Genomic DNA, 22364 nt, shown 5'->3' on the forward strand with positions numbered 1-22364 from the left:
GAACTAGCCTTGCGCAGAAAAAGAAGCATCCCCTCTACATCTCTTCCCTTCTCCCCTCGCCCCCACCCAAGGGCCAGGCCCATGCTTGCCCCCCTAAACCAAAACCTAACCAGGGACCCAGCTGAGGAGAGCTGCACTGAGGCTCATTCGTGGGCACCTCCCCCTAAATCTTCCCAGGAGCAGGAGGACTGTATAGATTTGGAACAGTGGTTTGCAGAGGAACAATTCAGAAGGCAGAAGCTGGGAAATACTGGATGGGGAACACCTTGCAGAAGAAATGGTTGATCTTTGCCTTAATTTGTAACTCAACGCCTTGAACGCCCACTAGCATTTCTTTTTAAATGCTGATAATGCTTTTATTGTAGCTTTTTTATTATTATTTCTGTACCCCCTTGCTAACCAAGTATTTTTATACATATGAAAAGCAAATCTTGGATTGAGAAGATAATGGTTTGTAAAGAAAGGAGCTTTAAAAAAAAATATGTTTGTCTCTGTTCTGAAATTTGGTTTTAATGTAAAGTGTGTCAATATATTTGGGTTTGTTTATAAAGCAGAAGTGACCAGCTGCTCCTGGAAGCCAAAAATGAGCTCTGTATCAACAAAAGTTTTACCTATAATTATTCATAAAGAAAAGTTGTAAGACACATGAGATTTTCAACCCTTAAGCTTTTCAACTACAACTCCCATCAATTTGGCCATATGGGCTGAGGCTTATGGGCGTTGTTTCCCAACATCTGAGGTACCCCATTTCCCTGAAGCAGACAGATGCTGATCCACAAGACAAGGACAGCCCATCATTTTGGCAGTGAAGGGCAGAGGTCAAAATTCAACAGATTCATCACACACCTTGAGCATTCCAGATTCACACTCTCCCCCCGGATAATCTAGCAACAACTTGCAACTTCTTTTGTACATATAGTATATGTGACCTTCATTACTTTAATACATATATATGTGTATACAAATTTAAATACAAACACCAAAACATCAAACGGATTCCATGCATTTAAAATTGATTTCTGCCTTTATGAGTTTCTTTATGTGAAGTAAAGAGTGAAACTTGAGTGCAACACGGCATACATTGATATGGCTTTTCACCTGGGTGAATTCGCTCATGAATATTAAGGTCTCCACACTGTCTGAAGCTCTTTCCACACTCCATACATTTAAATGGTTTCTGCCCTGTATGAGTTTGTTGATGTATTCTAAGGTTTCTGCTTTGACTGAAGCTCTTTCCACATTCAACACATTTAAATTGTTTCTCCCCCGTGTGAGTTTGTTGATGAATTCTAAGGTTTCCACTTTGCCTGAAGCTCTTTCCACATTCAATTCATTTGAATCGTTTCTCCCCCGTGTGAGTTCGTTGATGTATTCTAAGGGCACCACTACGACTGAAGCTCTTTCCACATTCAATACATTTAAATGGTTTCTCCTCCGTATGAATTCGTTGATGTATTCTAAGGTCTTCACCACGACTGCTTCTCTTTCCACATTCAATGCATTTAAATGGTTTCTCCCCCGTATGAGTTCGTTGATGTCTTCTAAGGTTTCCACTTTGACTGAAGCTCTTTCCACATTCAATACATTTAAATGGTTTCTCCCCAGTGTGAGTTCGCTGGTGTATTCTAAGTGTTCCGTTCTGACTGAAGCTCTTTCCACATTCAATACATTTAAACGGTTTCTCCCCAGTGTGAGTTTGCTGATGTTTTCTGAGGGCTCCACTGTGACTGAAGCTCCATCCACACTCCATACATTGAAATGGTTTCTCCCCTGTGTGAGTTTGTTGGTGTATCCTCATTTTTCCACAGTGACTAAAGCACATTCCACATTCCCTGCATTTAAACTGTTTCTTTGTTCTTCCCAATGAATTCACAGATGGCTCCGTAGAATCCTGACCATCATCTTCCTGACCTGTTTGTGAGTTGGGGGGAGGGAGGGAATCCTGTTAGACTTTTAAGAAAGACAAGAAAGAACTGAACATACATCAATTCCCATGTGCACCTTCTCTTATTTTCACTCCCTCTCCATTCTCCACTGTCCTCTCCATGTTCCAAATTTTTAGGAATGATGAGATAATGGCAAGAGAAACCCATGATCACTCCGTTCACACTTAAGAGAGCACCATCATTTTATAGTAGAGATCTACAGTGGAACTGGCTTTTAAGGCACATCTGTCTTTTTCCTTTTCAAGTGAGGAAAGGATCTCAGGCTCCAATAGCAGTCTCTCCTACGAGTAAGAAGTAAAACTGAAGTGCTCTTATGCCACATGTAACTGTAAAAATATTGCAACATATTAGAACCTAAACAGAGCCTGCTGCATTGGGTAAAGGCCCACCCAGTCCAGCATCCTGTTTTCAAAGTGGCCAAGCAGAAGCCTGTAGGAAACCAGCAAGCAAGATTTCAGCCCAAGAGCCCTCTGCCCTCCTGTGCTTTCCAGAAACTAATATTAAGAAGCATTATTGCCTAGGACCGCAAGGACAGAGCACAGACACCAGCCTAATCCTTTCCCCCCAAGATATCCAAGTTGCTGGCCGTCACTGTTTCCAGTAGGATAGAAGTCCATAGATTAACTATGCTTCTGTTTATTCATCTTTTGCAGTCCTTAAAGGCTCATAAATATATTATGGTCTAAGCTTTTGTGGGCTGCAGTCTGACAAAGTGGGCTCTTGACTAGGAAAGCTGGTGTCACTATAAACCTGTGAGTCTTTTTGTTGGTTTTGTGTACATATTTTGAAATTTGTATCAAGATTGTACCAAGGTCTCGAAGTTCTTAAAGAAATGGGAGTGCCTGACCACCTCATCTGTCTCCTGAGAAATCTCTATGTGGGACAAGAAGCAACAGTTAGAAATGGATATGGAACTACTGATTGGCTCAAAATTGGGAAAGGAGTACAACAAGGCTGTATATTGTCTCCCTGCTTATTTAACTTATATGCATAGGACGAGATGGTTGGACAGTGCTCTCAGAGCTAGGAACATGAGTTTGACCAAACTGCAGGAGGCAGTGGAAAACTGGAGTGCCTGGTGTGCTAAGGTCCATGGGGTCACAAAGAGTCGGACACGACTAAACAATTTAACAACAATAACCCAGAAAGGGAAGTTGGGGGAAGTCATGGGGGGGGTGTAAATTGGAATGCAAAATGTACCGTATTTTTCTGTCTATAAGACGTCCCATGGAGGGACTCCAAATTAAGAAAACACCCCTCAGCACTACCCGTGTATAAGACGAGCCCCAATTTTAAATCTATTTTTGGGGGGGAGGGGAACACCTATACACAGTCTTATACACAGAAAAAATTAAATTTTTGATTATGCTAAAATTTGTTATAAAATCTGAATACAAATAATTTTTTTTAAAAAAAAAGTTCCAAAGTTTTTGCCAAAGACTAGATGTGAAACTCATTCAAGGGCCACAAGTGCAGAACTTGGCAGTTACAATGGAATAATTTCTGCATTGCACTGGCTGCATATTGATACCACAGAGAAGGGTGAAACAAGTAATCAAGCCACAAACATTTTTAATAAAATGGAGGAACTTGATTCCAGACATCTTTTTGATCATTTTAAAGAACAGGCAAAGGACAAATTGCCTGATGTTGATTACAAGAAAAGCAGAAGAAGATCTAGAACAGCCTTTCTCAACCTGTGGGTCCCCAGATGTTGTTGAACTACAACAGCCATCACCCCTACCTAGCAATGCCAGAGCTCAGGGATGATGGGAGTTGTAGTCCAACAACATCTGGGGACCCAAGGGTTGAGAACTGCTGATCTATAAGGAGGCATATAGGTGAGGATGAAGATGAAGCTTTAGAGAACCTTGAGCCAGGAAACAAGTTCAGAATCAAAGCATTTATACCTGCGATGGATGCATTAGAATCAAATCTGGCACAAAGGGCATCAGTATACAATGATGCTGCAAAAAAGACTGGTGACTGGGAGCAGCCGCCAAGATCACATAACACTGGTATTGAAAGACCCATGTTGGCTCCCAGTATGTTTCTGAGCACAATTCAAATGTTGGTGCTGACCTTAAAAGCCCTAAACGGCCTTGGCCCAGTATACCTGAAGGAGCATCTCCAACCCCATCGTTCAACCCGGACATTGAGGTACAGCGCCAAGGGCCTTCTGGCGAGAAGCGAGGTTACAGGGAACCAGGCAGAGGGCCTTCTCGGTGGCGGCGCCTGCCCTTGTGGAACACCCTCCCGTCAGATGTCAAGGAAATAAACAACTATCTGACATTTAGAAGACATCTGAAGGCAGCCCTGTTTAGGGAAGTTTTTAAAGATGGATGATTTTATGTATTTTTATTTTTTTGTTGGAAGCCGCCCAGAGTGGCTGGGGAAATCCAGCCGGATGGGTGGGGTATTATTATTATTATTATTATTTCATTCTTAACAAAATTAGATGCTGCAAAAGAAGAGATTTGTGAAGACGTTAATGCTTTAAGCCAAACATATCCTGAAGATGTGGACATGAACCTTGTGGGAGAACTCAACCATTTTCATCAATACATTAAAAAGTCAAAGCCATGAGCATGATAATCTGACACATCAGGATCTGTACCAAGTAATATTTAATGACCGTGTCCTTCATGGATCACTGCCTGGAAGATGAACCCCTCAGGTCGGAAGGCATATAACATGCTACTGAGGAAGAGCGGAGGACAAGTACAAGTAGATCCAGAGCTGACGAAGCAACTGGGCCAAAGCCGAAAGGTCGCTCAGTTGCGGATATGCCTGGAAGTGAAAGGGAAGTCCAATGCTGCAAAGAAAAATATTGCATAGGAACCTGGAATGTAAGATTCATGAATCATGGTAATCTGGATGTAGTAAAAAATGAGATGGCAAGAATAAATATTGACACCCTAGCATCAATGAACTAAAATGGACGGGAATGGGCGAATTTTGTTTGGATGATTATCATATCCTACTACTGTGGACAAGAAACCCGTAAAAGAAATGGAGAAGCCCTCATAGTCAACAAAAGAGTGGCAAAAGCTGTACTGGGATGCAATCTCAAAAATGATAGAAGGATCTCGAAACAAATCCAAGGAAGACCTTTAAACATCACTGTAATCCAGGTTTAGGCACCAACTACTGCTGCTGAAGAAACTGAAATTGACCAGTTCTAGGAAGACTTACAACACCTTCTAGAACTGACACCAAAGAAGGATGTTCTTCTCATCCTAGGGGATTGGAATGCTAAAGTAGGGAGTCAAAGAGATAAAAGGAACAACTGGTAAGTTTGGCCTTGGAGTTCACAATGAAGCAGTACAAAGGCTAATAGAGTTCTGTCAAGAGAACAAGCTGGTCATCACAAACACTCTTTCCCAACAACACATGAGATTACTCTACACATGGACATCACCAGATGGGCAGCATCAAAATCAGATGAATTGTATTCTTTGCAGCCAAAGATGGAGAAGTTCTATACAGTCAGCAAAAACGAGATCTGGAGCTGACTGTGGCTCAGATCATCAGCTTCTTAGAGCAAAATTCAAGCTTAAACTGAAGAAAGTAGGGAAAACCACTGGTCCAGTAAGATACAATCGAAATCAAATCCCTTATGAATACACAGTGGAAGAGAAGAACAGATTTAAGGATTTAGATTTGGTGGACAGAGTGCCTGAAGAACCTGAAGGCTCGGAACATCATACAGGAGACAGCAATGAAAACCCACCCAATGAAAAGGAAATGCAAGAAAGCAAAGTGGTTGTCCAATGAGGCCTTAAAAACCGCGGGGGGACAGAAGGCATGCAAAATGGAAGGGAGATAGTTAAAGATACAGGAAATTGAATGCAGACTTCCAACGAATAGCAAGGAGAGAAAAGAGGAACTTCTTAAATGAGCAGTGCAAAGAAATAGAGGGAAACAATAGAATGGGAAAAACCAGAGATCTGTTCAAGAAAATTGGAGATATGAAAGGAACATTTTGTGCAAAGATTACCATAATAAAGGACAAAAGTGGTAAGGACCTAACAGAAGCAGAAGACATCAAGAAGAGGTGGCAAGAATACACAGAGGAATTATACCAGGAAGATATGGATGTCCCATACACCCCAGGTAGTGTGACTGATGACCTTGAGCCAGATATCCTGGAGAGTGAAGTCAAATGGGCCTTAGAAATCACTGCTAATAATAAGCCCAGTGGAAGTGATGACATTCCAGCGTAACTATTTAAAACCTTAAAGGATGATACTGTTAAGGTGCTATACTCAATATGCCAGCAAGTTTGGAAAACTCAGCAGTGGCCAGAGGATTGGAGAAGATCAGTCTACAACACAATCCCAAAGAAGGGCAGCGCCAAAGAATGCTCCAACTACTGCACAATTGTGCTCATTTCACACGCTAGCAAGGTTATGCTTAAAATTCTACAAGGCAGGCTTAAACAGTATGTGAACTGAAAACTTCCAGAAGTACAAGCTGGATTTTGGAGGGGCAGAGGAACCAGAGACCAAACTGCAAACATGCGCTCGATTAGGGAGAAAGCTAGAGAGTTCCAGAAAATCATCTACTTCTGCTTCATTGACTATGCAAATGGGAGTGCCTGACCACCTCATCTGTCTACTGAGAAATCTCTATGTGGGACAAGAAGCAACAGTTAGAACTGGATATGGAACAACTGATTGGCTCAAAATTGGGAAAGGAGTACAACAAGGCTGTATATTGTCTCCTTGCTTATTTAATTTATATGCAGAGGACAAGATGGTTGGACAGTGCTCTCAAAGCTACTAACATGAGTTTGACCAAACTGCAGGAGGCAGTGAAAAACTGGAGTGCCTGGTGTGCTAAGGTCCATGGGGTCACAAAGAGTCGGACATGACTAAGTGACTAAACAACAACAACAATGTCCAATCAGCATTCCCTAATGTAGAAGCAATTCTGATAATGTTCCTTTGAAGGATGATTGCAAATTGCCATTTGTAAAGATCCGTTTCTCGACTGAAGAGGATACAAAACGAATTTGGAACAACAATGTCTCAAGATAAATTACTTCAGCCACATGTATATAGAAAGTGACAAGCTAAGCAGTTTATCATTTGATGATATCATCAGTGACTTTGCTTTGGCAAAGGCAAGAAGGAAAGTATTGTAATTTAGATCACGTTTGTCTATTGTTTGTATACACAGTACACAATGAATCATGATAAAATTATACAGCTGAATGGGTATTGGGTAGATGCATTAATACAATTAGTCCTGTAAAATAATTTTTATGTACAGCTGTGTATAGTATTGGTATTATTTTTAAATCTGACATAGTACCAAAAATACTGTCTTTTACACTCACAGGGTACCAAGGTCTGCTGTCCCAATGAAGAATGTGGACTATTATGGTAATATTGATACTTATATATAAAAAATGCATTGTATTAACTACAACTGCATTGTACAGGTTATAAGAATTTCATATTAATAATGCTATTTATAATTATTAGTAGTTTGCATCATATATTTACACCTATTATTATAGCAAGTTTCTAGGACTAGATTAGGAGTCTTTGTAAATTGTGTTTCTAAAGGAACTTTTGTTATTGCCAAATGCCAATGTGTTTGCATTATTAAGTTTGTTATGAATAACAAAATCATTTTAAGTTAGAGCTTAATAATTATTTCACTATTAATATACTTCATAATTGTATTTCAGTTCAACAATTACTTTGAGAAAATGCATACTCTCTTATGTGCAAATGGTTTTAGATACCTATTAGGTCCATAAATTATCATACAGCCTATATTCAACACAAAAAAACAGCAACAATTTGCTGTTGACAAAGGATAGCTGGACATATAAAGGGCCCCATGACCTCCAGTAGCTTAGGGCCTCATCAAACCTCAATCCGGCCCTGCCCCCACTACTTTATGAAAGGAGTTCAAGAAACAAAGAGCTGCTTTGGAGAAGGCCTCAGCCCTTCCTTCTTCCTGCCAGGACCCCCTGCCTTTGTTTTCCTCGCCATCTTTTCCTCCTTCTCCCTCTGCCATCCAGCAATCCATGTCCCCATCTCCTCTACAAAACGGAAGACTTGGATGTTTTTGGTGTTTCTTATTTTGTTGGAAGCCGCCCAGAGTGGCTGGGGAAACCCAGAAAATGGGGGGGGGGGTATAAATATCATTTATTTATTTATATAATTATTACTATGGCGAGGCTGGTCTGCAATGCCCAACCGTCTCCCCTTTCCCGCCTCATTCCCTGCAACTCCCTTTGCACCAGATGGAAGCTTCTCTCTTTCCACAGCGGAAACCCCTCCTTCCCCCCTCCACCTTCAAGGCCCCATTAAGAGAAACAGCTCCCTTTCCTCCCTTCTCTTCTTCTCCCCGTCCCGGGGCTTCTCATCCTGGACCCCCACCCCTTGCCAAGCCCCTTCCCTCCTTCCCAGCCGCTGGCTTTGCACTCACCCGAAATCCTGGAGATGGCTGCGACCCTGGGCAGTGGGGGCGGGAATGGGAGCCCCCACCTGAGAGGCAGGATATCTCCGGGGGATAATTGTCAGGGGGAAACCTTGCAGTACCCAGCCAATGGGGAGAGAAGGGAGGAAACCTGGGCTTCGAGTATAGGGAACAGAAGCTCCTTGCTTTAAGGGTTAAAGGCAGCGAGTGGAAGCTGCTAGAGGGAGGTTGCACCTGGATACTGACTTGGTGCAAGGGCCCCATGACCTCTGCTTAAGCAGAACAGCTGACTCGCCCCCTCTGCCGTCATGCACTGGCCTTGTCCTGGAAGGAATAGGGTGAGTGCAAAGCGCTGCAAACTGCAGCAAGCTTGGGGGGGGGGGGCTCTGCAATGCAATACCCATAATTGGGGTTGGGGGTGGAGAGAGAGCAGGCAGGGAAGCGGTGGGTCAAGTGTGGGGGTATTGCAGCTGATTCATCCTGGTTGCAAATAAGAAACAGGGGCCTCTCCCTCTCCTCTCCTCTCTCTCTCTCTCTCTTTCTCTTTCTCTCTTTCTCTCTCTCTCTCTTTCTCTCTCTCTCTCTCTCTCTCACACACACACAGACAAACGTTCCTCTGCATGCACACACAGATCACACCAAGAGCCCTGTAGTTTGATCAAGTCCATCTAGTCCCGCACCCTGTTAGAATCGTAGAATCGTTGAGATGGAAGGGGACCCTGAGGGTCATCTAGTCCAACCCCCTGCAATGCAGGAATCTCAGCACTGCCTCCTCATGGTGGCCAAGCCTGCAAGGAGGATGGGAGCCCAAGAGCATCTCTCCCCTCCGGCGGCTTCCGGGAACTGCTATAAATTAAGCATAATAATATTACTATTACAACAACCTTATTTATACCTGCTTATCTGGCTGGGTTTCCCCAGCTACTAGAGCAGCTCTCAACAGATTTTTTTTAAAAAACCAATGAAACATCAAATATTAAAAGCTTCTCCATACAGGGCTGCCTTATAAAAGTCAAATAGATGTTTATTTTCTTGACATCTGATGGGAGGGCTTTCTGCAGGGCAGGCACCACTACCGAGAAGGCCCTATGCCATTGAGTTGATATATAGAGCATCTATCCTAAATTTGTCAGCTTCTGTCAAAGAAACAGGATCAGGAAGTTCTTAATGTCTGATGATAATAATAATGATAAATCTTATTTATACCCCGCCCTCCCTGGCCTCAGGGTGGCTAACACCAGTAAAATTACAGTAAAAACATAATGGGGGGGGGGAAACCAATTTAAAATACAAATTTATTTAAAATACAGCCTCATTTTAAAAGCAGCCCATAAATCAAAACCATTAGGGGAGGGAAACATAAGGGTCAAACTGAGTCCAAACCAAAGGCCGGGTGGAACAGATCTGTTTTGCAGGCCCTGCAGAAAGATGTCAAGTCCTGCAGAGCCCTAGTCTCTTGTGGCAGAGCGTTCCACCTAGTTGGGGCCAGTACTGAAAAGGCCCTGGCCCTAGTTCAGACCCAATCTAACCACCTTGAGACCCGGGACCTCCAAAATGTTGCCATTTGCGGACCTTAAGGTCCTCTGGAGGGCATACCAGGAGAGGCAGTCCCATAGGTAAGTGGGTCCTAAGCCGCATAGGGCCTTAAAGGTCAAAACCAGCACCTTAAACCTGACCCTGTACTCCACCGGGAGCCAGTGCAGTTGGTAAAGAACTGGAGCCTCGCCGCGGCATTCTGCACCCGCTGGAGTTTCTGGGTCAGCTTCAAGGGCAGCCCCACATAGAGCGAGTTACAATAATCAAGCCTGGAGGTGACCGTTGTATGGATCACTGTGGCCAGATCAGGGCGAGAAACGTAAGGGAACAACTGCTTAATACGGCAGAGATGGAAAAATGCCACCTTTGCTGTGGCTGCAACCTGCGCCTCTATGGAAAGGGAGGCGTCAAAGGTTACACCCAAGCTCTTGACAGAAGGCGCTGGCACTACTTGAGCCCCCGCAAGAGATGGGAGTTGGCCCCCCAACCACATGTAGTCCCGACCCCGCCAGAAGACCTCTGTCTTCGAAGGATTTAACTTCAACCGGCTCCCATGCAGCCATTCAGCCACAGCTTCCAAGCATCTGGTCAGTGTGTCCGGGGCCAAGTCTTGAGGCTCCGTCGCGAGTATGCGGTCTGAGGTCCCGCTTCATTTTCCGGAGCTCCTTGGCAAACCAGGGGGCCCAGTTTCGGCGGGGTGGCAGAGGGCGCTTAGGTGCGATCTCATTGATGGCCACCAAGAGCCGGTTATTCCAGTTCTTGACAAACTCATGCAGGGAGCCGGCTTCTTACTTCTATGTGAAATGTTTTCCCTGATGTTTTCCACACCCTTGGCACATTAACATCATGTGCAAACCAGGTAAGTGTAAAGAGTGCCGTTTCAACCCAAACGTGGTGAATATTTTATACAGGAATCAGTTGGGGCAGCAGACATGCAACCGCACCCCTCTAGACCTCACTTAGCACCGGAGATGAGAGTGGCAACCAAGATTTACAAAGCTGAGGCATCTCTGTCCTTCAAGGACACTAGTCATACCAGGAGTTAAATGTGCTTCAGGTTGAGCGTTTTCAGGTTACGCTCCGCGGCAACCTGGAAGTAATGTAGCGTGTTACTTCCGGGTTTCACCACTTGCGCATGCACAGACGCTCAAAATGACGTGACGTGCATGCGCGGAAGCAGCGAATCGTGACCTGCAGGCTCAGGTTGCGTTTGATTCAGGATGCAAATGGGGCTCCGGAACGGATCCCATTCGCATCCAGAGGTACCACTGTAAACCACTTTAAACAGTCATGGCTTCCCCCAAAGAATTCTGGGAGCTGTAGTTTGTTAAGGTTGCTTGGAGCTGTTAGGTATGGTTGCCATATTTTGAAGAGCAAAAAAGAATCCTTATGAGGACTCTCATTTTAAATATCTCTACCATATGTAGGCTACAGAAACTATAGAAGCTATATTGCCCGGGGGGCGGGGAAGAAAAGAGAAGAGGCAATCAAGTCTTAAACCATGGCAACCCTTAAAACCCTTATTTCCCTCAGAGTTACAATTCACCAAGTTCTCTGTGACAAGGAATAGACAGTGAAGCCACTCTACATATTCTCTCTCTGGGAGGGGAACAGGGAGTCTCCTCTCAGCAAACTACAGCTCCCAGAATGCTTTGGGGAAGCCATGACTGACTGAAGAGGTACTAGAGTGATTTAAATGTGGCGCGGATGTGGCCCTCGAGGGAGAAGGCAAGCAATCAGGAGGAAAGTGGGAACACAATGGAGCCCACGGGGGCCATTTTGCTCAGCAGCCTCCAGTGCCATTGTGTTCCTCCCAGGGAAACACAGCACCCGTCCCCACTGCCTGCCTTCTGAGATGTGGCAGCATTGTAGGGCAAGGTTGTTTGAAGGGAAGGTGGGAAAATGCATTTCTGCCACATAGCAGCCTGGATGATTTGTGGAGTGGGCTGCGAGTTTTTCCCCTTTTTCTCTTCAGCGGTGTCTCGCAAATACATTTCTGTTCCAAGCAGTCAATCAGAATTCATTGCCTGTCCTCTGGAAGACAAGGCCTTGAGAAAGATTCTTGCCAAGATGGCGGTCTGGCAGTGCATCACCTGCCACTCAGACCCATATATACCTCCATGGGGTTAACTCGCCCCCGCCCATCAGAATTAATGAGAAAAAAATCATGATGATTTATGTGATCTTTGAATCAAGTCTACTTACAGGCAAAAGCGGGCTGGGAGGGGCAGGGGTTGATTCTAGGATTAAGTCTCCTGGGTCTACCTAGCAATGGTTGATCTTTGCCTTAATTTGTAACTCAATGCCTTGAACATCCCACTGGCATTTCTTTTTAAATGCTGATAATGTTTTATTGCAGGTTTTTTATTATTATTTCGGTATCTCATTGTTAACAAAGTATTTTTATACATATGAAGAGCAGATCTTGGATTGACAAAATTATGGTTTGTAAAGTAAAAAGATTAAAAAAAAAGGTTTTGTTTATCTCGATGGTCCTTGTGGTCTCTTCCAACTCTATGATTCTATGATCTCTGTTCTGAAATCTGCTTTTAAAGTAAAGTGTGTCAATATATTTGGGTTTGTTTATAAAGCAGAAGTGACTAGCTGTTCCTGGAAGCCCAAAAATGAGCTTCGTATCAACAAAAGTTTTACCTATAATTATTCATAATCAAAAGTTGTAAGAAATGTGAGATTTTCCACCCTTGAGCTTTTGAACTACAACCCCCATCAATCTTGGCCATACAGGCTGAAGCTTATGGGCGTTGTTTCCCAACATCTGAACAACCCCATGTTGGATATCCCTGCTCTATACTTTTTTTATTTAATTTCTATTCCACTTTATATTTTCAAGAAAAATCTCAAAGTGGTTCACAGCATATTAAATCAATAAAACCTAAATAAAACAATCTGAAAAATGTCAAATATAGAATATACAGTCAAAGCAACATAACTGAAAACTAAAATATTATCTTAAAGATTTCAAAATAAAACATTACAAAGGTCGATTACAGAATTCATATTTAACATAGTAGGGCTGGGTGAGTCTGCGCCCCACCCCTTTGGCCAGGTGGAAAAGACCTTGCAGGGAGTGGTGGACTTTACACCTCACAGCCGGGCGATGTTCCTCCGGCCTCATGAGCAGCCTCTTTAATGGGACCCAAGTGTGTTTAAGGTTGCAATTCATAGAATCATAGAATCATAGAGTTGGAAGAGACCACAAGGGTCATCGAGTCCAACCCCCTGCCAAGCAGGAAACACCATCAGAGCACTCCTGACATATGGTTGTCAAGCCTCTGCTTAAAGACCTCCAATTAACTTAATCTTCCCTAGATCTACTTTCAGCAGAAGCATGTGCCACTCCCACTGCCCATCTTCAAACTCAGAGTAGCAACCACATGTATCCCGTAGGCGCACTTGGCTCTTCCTGTTCAGCGTCACTAAAACTCTCCTCCCCCCACCCCCTCTCACGAAACGACAGCCTCCTTTTAAGCTCCCTGACAGTTATTTGCTATTCCTCCACCATTGCTCTCACAGTGCATGTGCGATACACACGCTTCGCTCTAGGGCCTCCTGAAGCATCTTACGCGCCGAGACAAAGGGACGCTCTCCTGCTAAATGCACGCTCACGGATTACAGGCACGTACTCGGGAGAAACACGAACTAGCCTTGCACGGAAAAAGCATCCCCTCTACTTCTCTACCCTTCTCTCCCCCCTCCCCTCCCCCGGCCTAGTCCCACACTTTCTCCCCTAAACCAAAACCTAACCAGGGACCCAGCTGAGGAGAGCTGCACTGAGGCATTTGTGGGAAAATCCCCCTCTCCTGATTCTTCCCAGGAGCAGGAGGACTGTATAGATTTGGAAAAGTGATTTGCAGAGGAACATAGTTCAGAAGGCAGAAGCTGGGAAATACTGGATGGGGAACAGCTTGCAGAAGAAACTCTGGAGGGGGGGGAGAGTTAACAGATTCAATGTCTCTGGAAAGCATTCATCCGCTCTCCCCAAGGTCAAGGAGAGCAGCGAAAGTGGCAGGACAGAAAGCACAGAGGGAACGAGCTCAGATTACGAGACGCAGAAGTGGCAGGCGTAACTAGGGATGTGAGGGGGTGGACCTCTTCATTGGGAGCACTGCCATTTGTGTGAAGACGGGTTCTTTATGCCCTTGCTGGGATCATTAAAGTTTGTAACTGGTAAGAAGACTCCTTTTCCTTTGTTCTGATTATCTACGACCAAGGGGGAAGGAAGGCAATTCCCTGAAGCCTGAAAGATGCTGATCCACAAGACAAGGGCAGCCCATCATTTTGGAAGTGATGGGCAGAGGTCAAAACTCATCAGATTCATCACACACCTTGAGCATTCCAGATTCACACTCTCCCCGTTTATCTAGCAACAACTTGCAACTTCTTTTGTACATCAAGTATATGTGACCTTCATTACTTTAATACATATATATGTGTATACAAATTTAAATACAAGCACCAAAACATCACACGGGTTCCATGTATTTAAAATTGATTTCTGCCTTTATGAGTTTCTTGACGTAAATTAAATAGTGAACATTGAGTGCAACGTTGCATACATTTATATGGTTTTTAACCTGTGTGAATATGCTTAGGAATATTAAGGTCTCCACTCCGTCTTAAGCTCTTTCCACATTCCCTACATCTGTGGTTTCCCCCGTGTGAGTTAGCTGATGTTTCCTAAGGGGTCTGCTTTGACTGAAGTTCTTTCCACACTCCCTACATTTAAACAATTTCCCCCATATGTGAGTTTGCTGATGTATTCTAAGTGTTCCACTACGACTGAAGCTCTTTCCACATTCAATGCATTTAAATGGTTTCTCCCCCGTGTGAGTTCGTTGATGTATTCTAAGTGTTCCACTACGACTGAAGCTCTTTCCACATTCAATACATTTAAACCGTTTCTCTCCCGTGTGAGTTCGTTGATGTATTCTAAGGTTTCCACTTTGACTGAAGCTCTTTCCACATTCAATGCATTTAAATGGTTTCTCCCCCGTGTGAGTTCGTTGATGTATTCTAAGGACTCCACTTTGACTGAAGCTCTTTCCACATTCAATGCATTTAAATGGTTTCTCCCCTGTGTGAGTTTGTTGATGTATTCTAAGGTTTCCACTTTGACTGAAGCTCTTTCCACATTCAATGCATGTAAATGGTTTGTCCCCTGTGTGAGTTCGTTGATGTATACTAAGTGTTCCATTGTCACTGAATTTCTTTCCACATTCAATGCATTTAAATGGTTTCTCCCCCGTGTGAGTTCGTTTATGTTTTCTAAGGGCTCCATTTTCACTGAAGCCCTTTCCACATTCAATACATTCAAATGGTTTCTGCCCTGTATGAGTTCGTTGATGTATTCTAAGTGTTCCACTGTCACTGAAGCTCTTTCCACATTCAATGCATTTAAATGGTTTCTCCCCCGTGTGAGTTCGTTGATGTATTCTAAGTGTTCCACTACGACTGAAGCTCTTTCCAAATTCAATGCATTTAAATGGTTTCTCCCCCGTGTGAGTTCGTTGATGTATTCTAAGTGTTCCACTACGACTGAAGCTCTTTCCACATTCAATACATTTAAACCGTTTCTCTCCCGTGTGAGTTTGTTGATGTTTTCTAAGGTCTCCACTACGACTGAAGCTCTTTCCACATTCAATGCATTTAAATGGTTTCTCCCCCGTGTGAGTTCGTTGATGTATTCTAAGGTCTCCACTATGACTGAAGCTCTTTCCACATTCAATACATTTAAATGGTTTCTCCCCAGTGTGAGTTCGTTGATGTCTTCTAAGGTGACCACTACGACTGAAGCTCTTTCCACATTCAATGCATTTAAATGGTTTCTCCCCTGTGTGAGTTTGTTGATGTGTTCTAAGGTTTCCACTATGACTGAAGCTCTTTCCGCACTCCATGCATTCAAACGGTTTTTCCCCCGTGTTAGTTCGTTGGTGTATCCTCATTTTCCCATAGTGACTAAAGCACATTGCACATTCCACATTCCCCGAATTTAAATGGCTTCTCTGCCCTTCCCACTGATTTCACAGACAGCTCCGTAGAATTCTGACCATCATCTTCCTCACCTGTTTGGGGCAGAGACAGAATCCTGTTAGATGTTTAGGAAAGACAAGAAAGGAACTGAACACACGTCAATCCCCATGTGCACCTTCTCTTATTTTCACTCCCTCTCCATTTTCAACTGTCTCCATATTCCAAATTTTTAGTAATGCAGATGAGATAATGGCAAGAGAAACCCATGATCACTCCATTCACACTTAAGAAATGATCACAGGCTCCAATAGCAGTCTCTCCTATGAGTAAGAAGTATAACTGAAGTGTTATTATGCCACATGCAAGTGTAAAATTATTGCAACATATCAGAACCTTATAACAGCCTGCTGCATCGGGCAAAGACCCACCTAGTCCAGCATCCTGTTCTCACAGTGGCCAAGCAGATGCTTGGGGGAAACCAGCAAGCAAGATTTCAGCCCAAGAGCCCTCTGCCCTCCTGTGCTTTCCAGAAACTAGTATTAAGAAGCATTATTGCCTAGGTCTACGATGGCAGAGCACAGACACCAGCCTAATCCCTTTTTTCAAGATATCCAAGTTGCTGGTCGTCACTGTCTCTTGTAGGGTGGAAGTCCATAGATTAACTATGCTTCTGTTTATTCATCTTCTGCAGCCCATAAAGGCTCATAAATGTATTATGGCTTAAGCTTTTGTGAGCTACAGTCTGATATTGTGGAATCTTGACTAGGAAAGCTGGTGCCACTATAAACCCGTGAGTCTTTTTATTGGGTTTTTGTACTTATTTTAAACTTAAGTCTTAATCTGCAAAGGACTGCTTTGAATACATGGGTGGCCCTTGAATGGAGAAGAACAAGGCACCTTGCTTGCATCTGGATCCCCTGGGAGAGGCGGTGGATCCAGGGATTGTGAATGAACAAGGCCTCTGCCTTCCGTGTGGTGGGAGTGGGGTGGGTTAAAAGTGGGGGAGAGACCTCCCCCTCCTGTCCCTTTGGGAATAGGAGCTTTTGCCGTGAGTAAACAACTTAGATGGCAAGTTCTCAAGAGAAGCAATTTGGAGCCCTGCTTACTCATGCTATCTGTGTGTGCATGTCTGTCTTTGGACCTAGAAGACAACATACACTAGTGGTCAAAATTGTGGAAACCTTGCAGAAGGTGTTTTTCTGGGGTTTGATGGCTCATAATACCCCCCCTTTTTGGGAGTAATACCATAAAATTATATATCAATGGAAAGATACAGTGGTACTTCAGGTTACAGATGCTTCATGTTACAGACTCTGCTAACCCAGAAATAGTACCTCGGGTTAAGAACTTTGCTTCAGAATGAGAACAGAAATTGTGCTCTGGCGGCGCAGCGGCAGCAGGAGGCTCCATTAGCTAAAGTGGTGCTTCAGATTAAGAACAGTTTCAGGTTAACAACGGACCACTGTAATTTAAAGCACCACTGTAATTTAAAGTAGAATATAATACAACAACTTTTAGGAAGGATCACGACATAAATAAGCAGGACATTTGTCAGTGTGTTATGTGATATCAAGTTGGTTGGGGTTTTTCCCCCTTTCATTTCGTGAACTTGCAAAACGTAATAAAATTAAACAAATGGCACAAAGAGTTGACTTGGTGATTACGGGCTTCCGGTCTGGATGGTGGAGGAAATGGCGTCACCTGGGGCGTTGTCCGAGTAAGACGGAGCCTTTAGGGGGATTTCAGGCGACCGAGGGGAAGTTTTAGGGCTAAAAAAGAAAAGGCCTCACAAAACTGCAGAAGAGTGGGGCTCCAACGGGGTCCAGCTGAGCCCCAGGTCTTCTGTCAAACCGGCTCCCGCAACTGCATCAGCAGCGGGTGGGGGAGTGGAAGACGGTCAAGGTGGGCTGTCGGCTCCAACGCACACATGAATATCCAAAGCCTAAAAGCCGCTCTCTGAAGTGACAGATCTTCTGTTATAAGGTAAAATAAAAAGAAGCTTTTGGAGAGGAATTAAAAATATTTGGACTTAAATTTGAACTTCATAGTGAGAAGTATTAAAAATGGAAGCCGTGCTTCCGCTATTCAGGGGAGAACCCCTGAAGAGACGTTTTGTGAATAAGATGAAATGAGATGAAAGCCCCCCAAAATCTAATTACAGCCTCTGAGTGAAAGCAAATGTATTTTTAACCCTAAAATTCCTGCTTTGCTGAAAGAACAGGATTTGTAAATAGTTGCCTCTCAGTTTTGACAAGCTCTGCGGTTTGAATATCCAACACCTTGGAAATTTTTGAGACATCCACCAAAGTCTGGCAGGATCAGACCCTGTGTAGCTGGAGGGGTAATAAAAAAGGAAAGTGGCCAACATATAGAGATTTGTTAATAGAAGAGGAGAAAGGTTTGAAATTTAAAAGTTATGAAAACTTGAAAGGTACTTTACAAAGTTGGTTGCATCACAGACAAATTAATGAGCAATTTAAAGAAGATAATAAAAGGGGGTTCAGCTATACTATCTCAAACTTTCAAAAGGAAATTGTGGAGGGAAATACCAAATTATTGAAGAAAGCTTATAACATTTTGCTATATGGAGAGACTTTAGATGAGAAGGTAAAATCGGCCCAAATAAAATGGGCTCCGGATGTTGGGCTTAATATACAGTTGGAGGAATGGGAAAGTTTATGAAAACAAATGTAAAGTTTACAGACTGTATATCATTAAGAGAAAATTACAGTGGTACCTTGGGTTAAGTACTTAATTCATTCCAGCGGTCCGTTCTTAACCTGAAACTGTTCTTAACCTGAAGCACCACTTCAGCTAATGGGGCCTCCTGCTGCTGCGCCGCTGGAGCACGATTTCTGTTCTCATCCTGAAGCAAAGTTCTTAACCTAAGGTACTATTTCTGGGTTAGCAGAGTCTGTAACCTGAAGCGTCTGTAACCTGAAGCGTCTGTAACCTGAGGTACCACTGTATTTGAAAATGATATATAGATGGTATATCACACTGGAAAAACTGCAAAAATGTATAAAACAGGATCCAAGATATGTTGGAGATGTAAAGAGAAAAATTGTACTTTTTTCATGTATGGTGGGAATCCAAGAAGGTTAAAGAATACTGGGAAATGATATATAATGAACTGGGAAAAAAAGTTGAAAAAACCCTTTGTTTAAAAACCAGAATCTTTCCTGCTTCTAATTTTAGATCATGATACATGAGAGGGAAATTGGACATAGTTTATGTATGCGACAACAGCAACAAGAATTTTATTAGCACAAGTATGGAAAACAGAAAACGCCAACAAAGGAAGCATGGCAAGCCAAGCTTATGGACTACGCGGAACTGGCTAAGCTGACAGAGAGAATACATGAGAGAGACAACACTGATTTCAAAAAAGAGTGGGAACCATTTATAAACTATATAAAAAGACAGTATAAAGATATGGCTTCATTGGCAGGTTTTGACAACTATATAAGAAGCAAACTCAGCAGAGTATAGAATTTGTTAAATAAATCAATACGGAAATATGGGGGAAGCCATAGAGGGGGGAGGGGAGAAATACGGATATAGAAATTGTTAAATTAAGATTTGTGGAAATTTGTTGTTAAAATTTGAAAATTCAATAAAATTTTTTTTTAAAAAATGTGTTGTGCGATTGCTATCAAGTTGGTTGAGGTTTTTTTCATTTAGTGAGCTTGTAAAACGTAATAAAATTAAATAAATGGTACAAAGAGTTGACTGGTCACCTATAAAGGGATGTAAAATAGTACTATTAAGTGAAAAAGGCTACAGTTATGAAGATATTAGAAGAAAAATTGGCAGAAACTTAACCAAAGGGGACATTTCTAAATTTTGGAAGAGGTATAAGGAGACGCAGTCACTACAAAATCAGACTGGGCTAAACCCATGTTAACTGGACAGCAGAACAATGGGACAGTGTTATATGGAGTGAGGAGACCAAAATCTCGCTTGGTAGTGATGGCATGAAATACGTGAGGAGAATCGGAGGAGATTTACATCCTATTTACACTGCACCTTCCGTGAAACACCCAGTCCGTGCTATGATCTGGGGCTGTATGACAGCACGAGGTGTGGACAAAATTTGTGTCATTAATGGGAAAGTAAATGCCCCCAAATACATAGCCCAGACTTGAACTCAATCAAAAATCTATGGAGCTGACTAAAGAAACTTGTTAGTCAGAAGCAGCCCAGCAATAAAACCCAATTAATAAGGGAAATAATTTAATCTTAGTTTCACATTATTACAGCTGCAGAACTAAAAAGCTTACTTTACTCCATGGAAGGCTAAAGGTTACCCAGCTAAGTATTAACTGACACGGTGAGAATTTTTGTATATCTCTTTTGTTGTATGCGTTTCGTTTCATCTTTATGACTGCTGTTGTAATAAATAATCCTTCATAAAAGTTATTGCATTACATTTTTCATTAAATTATATTTCCATTGATATATAATAAGACTTCTGAAGGCAGCCCTGTACAGGGAAGTATTCAATGTTTTCGGTGTTTTTATTTTGTTGGAAGCCTTCCAGAGTGGCCGAGGAAACCCAGTCACGTGGGCAGGGTGCAAGTAATGAAGAATTATTATTTTTTATTATTATTATTATTATTATTATTATTATTATTATTATTATTATTCCCTCCTTAGCCTGACCTGCTATGCATGCTAATCAGAGACTCTGTCCCAACCACCCCCTTGAACACAACAGGGCTTCCTATTTTTACTGCTATTCTTTACATTTCTATACTGCCCTTCCTCCGAAGATCACAGGGCAGCTTACAATAGAAAATCAGAGATGCACAGCACAGTAAGAAATAAAAACGACAACTGCTCCCTTACGCACGTACAAATGCAGGTGTGAAGGCCATAGATTGTTTAATGAGCCCAATGCCTGGGAGAAGAGGAATGCTTTCACCTGGTGCCTAAAGAGAAGGAAGGAAGGAAGGAAGGAAGGAAGGAAGGAAGGAAGGAAGGAAGGAAGGAAGGAAGGAAGGAAGGAAGGAAGGAAGGAAGGAAGGAAGGAAGGAAGGAAGGAAGGAAGGAAGGAAGGAAGGAAGGAAGGAAGGAAGGAAGGAAGGAAGGAAGGAAGGAAGGAAGGAAGGAAGGAAGGAAGGAAGGCAGGCAGGCAGGCAGGCAGGCAGGCAGGCAGGCAGGCTGGCTGGCTGTACATTGAGGTTCACTTCCGAGGGTCTTCTGCCAGTTCCCTCCCTGCAAGAAGCGAAGTTACAGGGAACCAGGCAGAGGGTCTTCTCGCTGGTGGCGCCCTCCCTTCCAATTTCAAATAAATAAACAACTATCTGACTTTTAGAAGACATCTGGAGGCAGCCCTGTATTGGGAAATTTTTAACGTTTGATGTTTTATTATGGTTTATCTATGTTGTAAGCCGCACAGAGTGGCTAGGGAAGCCCAGCCAGATAGGCAGGTATTATTATTATTATTATTATTAACCTGCCGAACCATGCCCAAGCCTCTCCCCTTTCCCGCCTCCTTCCCTGCAACTCCATTTGCACCAGATCTGGGCAGGAAGAAGGTTCTCTCATTCCACAACGGACCCCCCCCCCCCTTCAAGGCCCCATTAAGAGAAACAGCTCCCTTTCCTCCCTTCGCTTCTTCTCCCCGTCCCGGGGCTTCTCATCCTGGACCCCCACCCCTTGCCAAGCCCCTTCCCTCCTTCCCAGCCGCTGGCTTTGCACTCACCCGAAATCTTGGAGATGGCGGCGACCCTGGGCAGCGGGGGCGGGGATGGGAGCCCCCGCCTGGGAGGCAGGATATCTGCGGGAATAATTATCAGGGGAAAGCCTTGCAGTACCCAGCCAATGGGGAGAGGAGGGAGGGAACCTGGGCTTCGAGTATAGGGAACAGATGCTCCTTGCTTTAAGGGTTAAAGGCAGAGAGTGCAAGCTGCTAGAGGGAGGTTGCACCTCGATACTGACTTGGGAAAGGGGGCGCGGCTTAAGCAGAACAGCTGACCCGCCCCCTTTGCCATCCTCCACTGTCTTTGTCCTGCAAGGAATCCAGTGAGTGCAAAGCGCCTCGGGGTGTAGCAAGCTTGGGGGGGGGGGGTGCAATGCAATGCAATGCCCATGGAATTGGAGTTGGGTGTGGAAAGAGAGCAGGCAGGGAAGCGGTGGGTCAAGTGTGGGGGTATTGCAGCAGATTCATCCTAGTTGCAAATAAGAAACAGGGGCCTCTTCCTGAAGGTTCTCTCTCTCTCTCTCTCTCTCTCTCTCACACACACACACACACACACAAACACTCAGACACACAGACAGAAAAACGTTCCTCTGCATGCACACACAGAACACACGAAAAGCCCTGTAGTTTGATCAAGCCCATCTAGTCCCGCACCCTGTTAGAATCGTAGAATCGTTGAGATGGAAGGGGACCCTGAGGGTCATCTAGTCCAACCCCCTGCAATGCAGGAATCTCAGCACTGC

General features: G+C 43.6%; 2 protein-coding genes across 2 annotated transcripts in view; both read right to left on the reverse strand.

Moving 5' to 3' along the window:
• The window catches only part of LOC310670768 (uncharacterized protein), a 100734-nt gene extending 78934 nt beyond the window's left edge, over positions 1-21800 (reverse strand). The window contains exon 1 of the mRNA XM_083426521.1: positions 21737-21800. The gene's annotated coding sequence lies outside the window, so the exon portion shown is untranslated. The remainder of the gene's footprint in view (positions 1-21736) is intronic.
• LOC310670947 (uncharacterized protein) lies at positions 747-21691 on the reverse strand. The gene is made up of 2 exons (XM_083426832.1): positions 21625-21691; positions 747-1911 (listed from the first exon to the last, which is right to left on the reverse strand). The coding sequence occupies exon 2, from the start codon at positions 1820-1822 to the stop codon at positions 1331-1333; it is 492 nt and encodes a 163-aa protein (XP_083282958.1). The 5' UTR covers positions 1823-1911; positions 21625-21691; the 3' UTR covers positions 747-1330.
• Positions 21801-22364: the final 564 nt, after the last annotated feature.

The sequence above is a fragment of the Podarcis tiliguerta genome (assembly GCF_965153285.1).
Source record: "Podarcis tiliguerta genome assembly, chromosome: 2".
Lineage (NCBI taxonomy): Eukaryota > Metazoa > Chordata > Lepidosauria > Squamata > Lacertidae > Podarcis > Podarcis tiliguerta.

What these genes read in the sequence shown, in the direction of transcription:
- LOC310670947 (XM_083426832.1), bottom strand. Translation starts at nt 1,822, where the DNA reads ATGTGCTTTAGTCACTGTGGAAAAATGAGGATACACCAACAAACTCAC.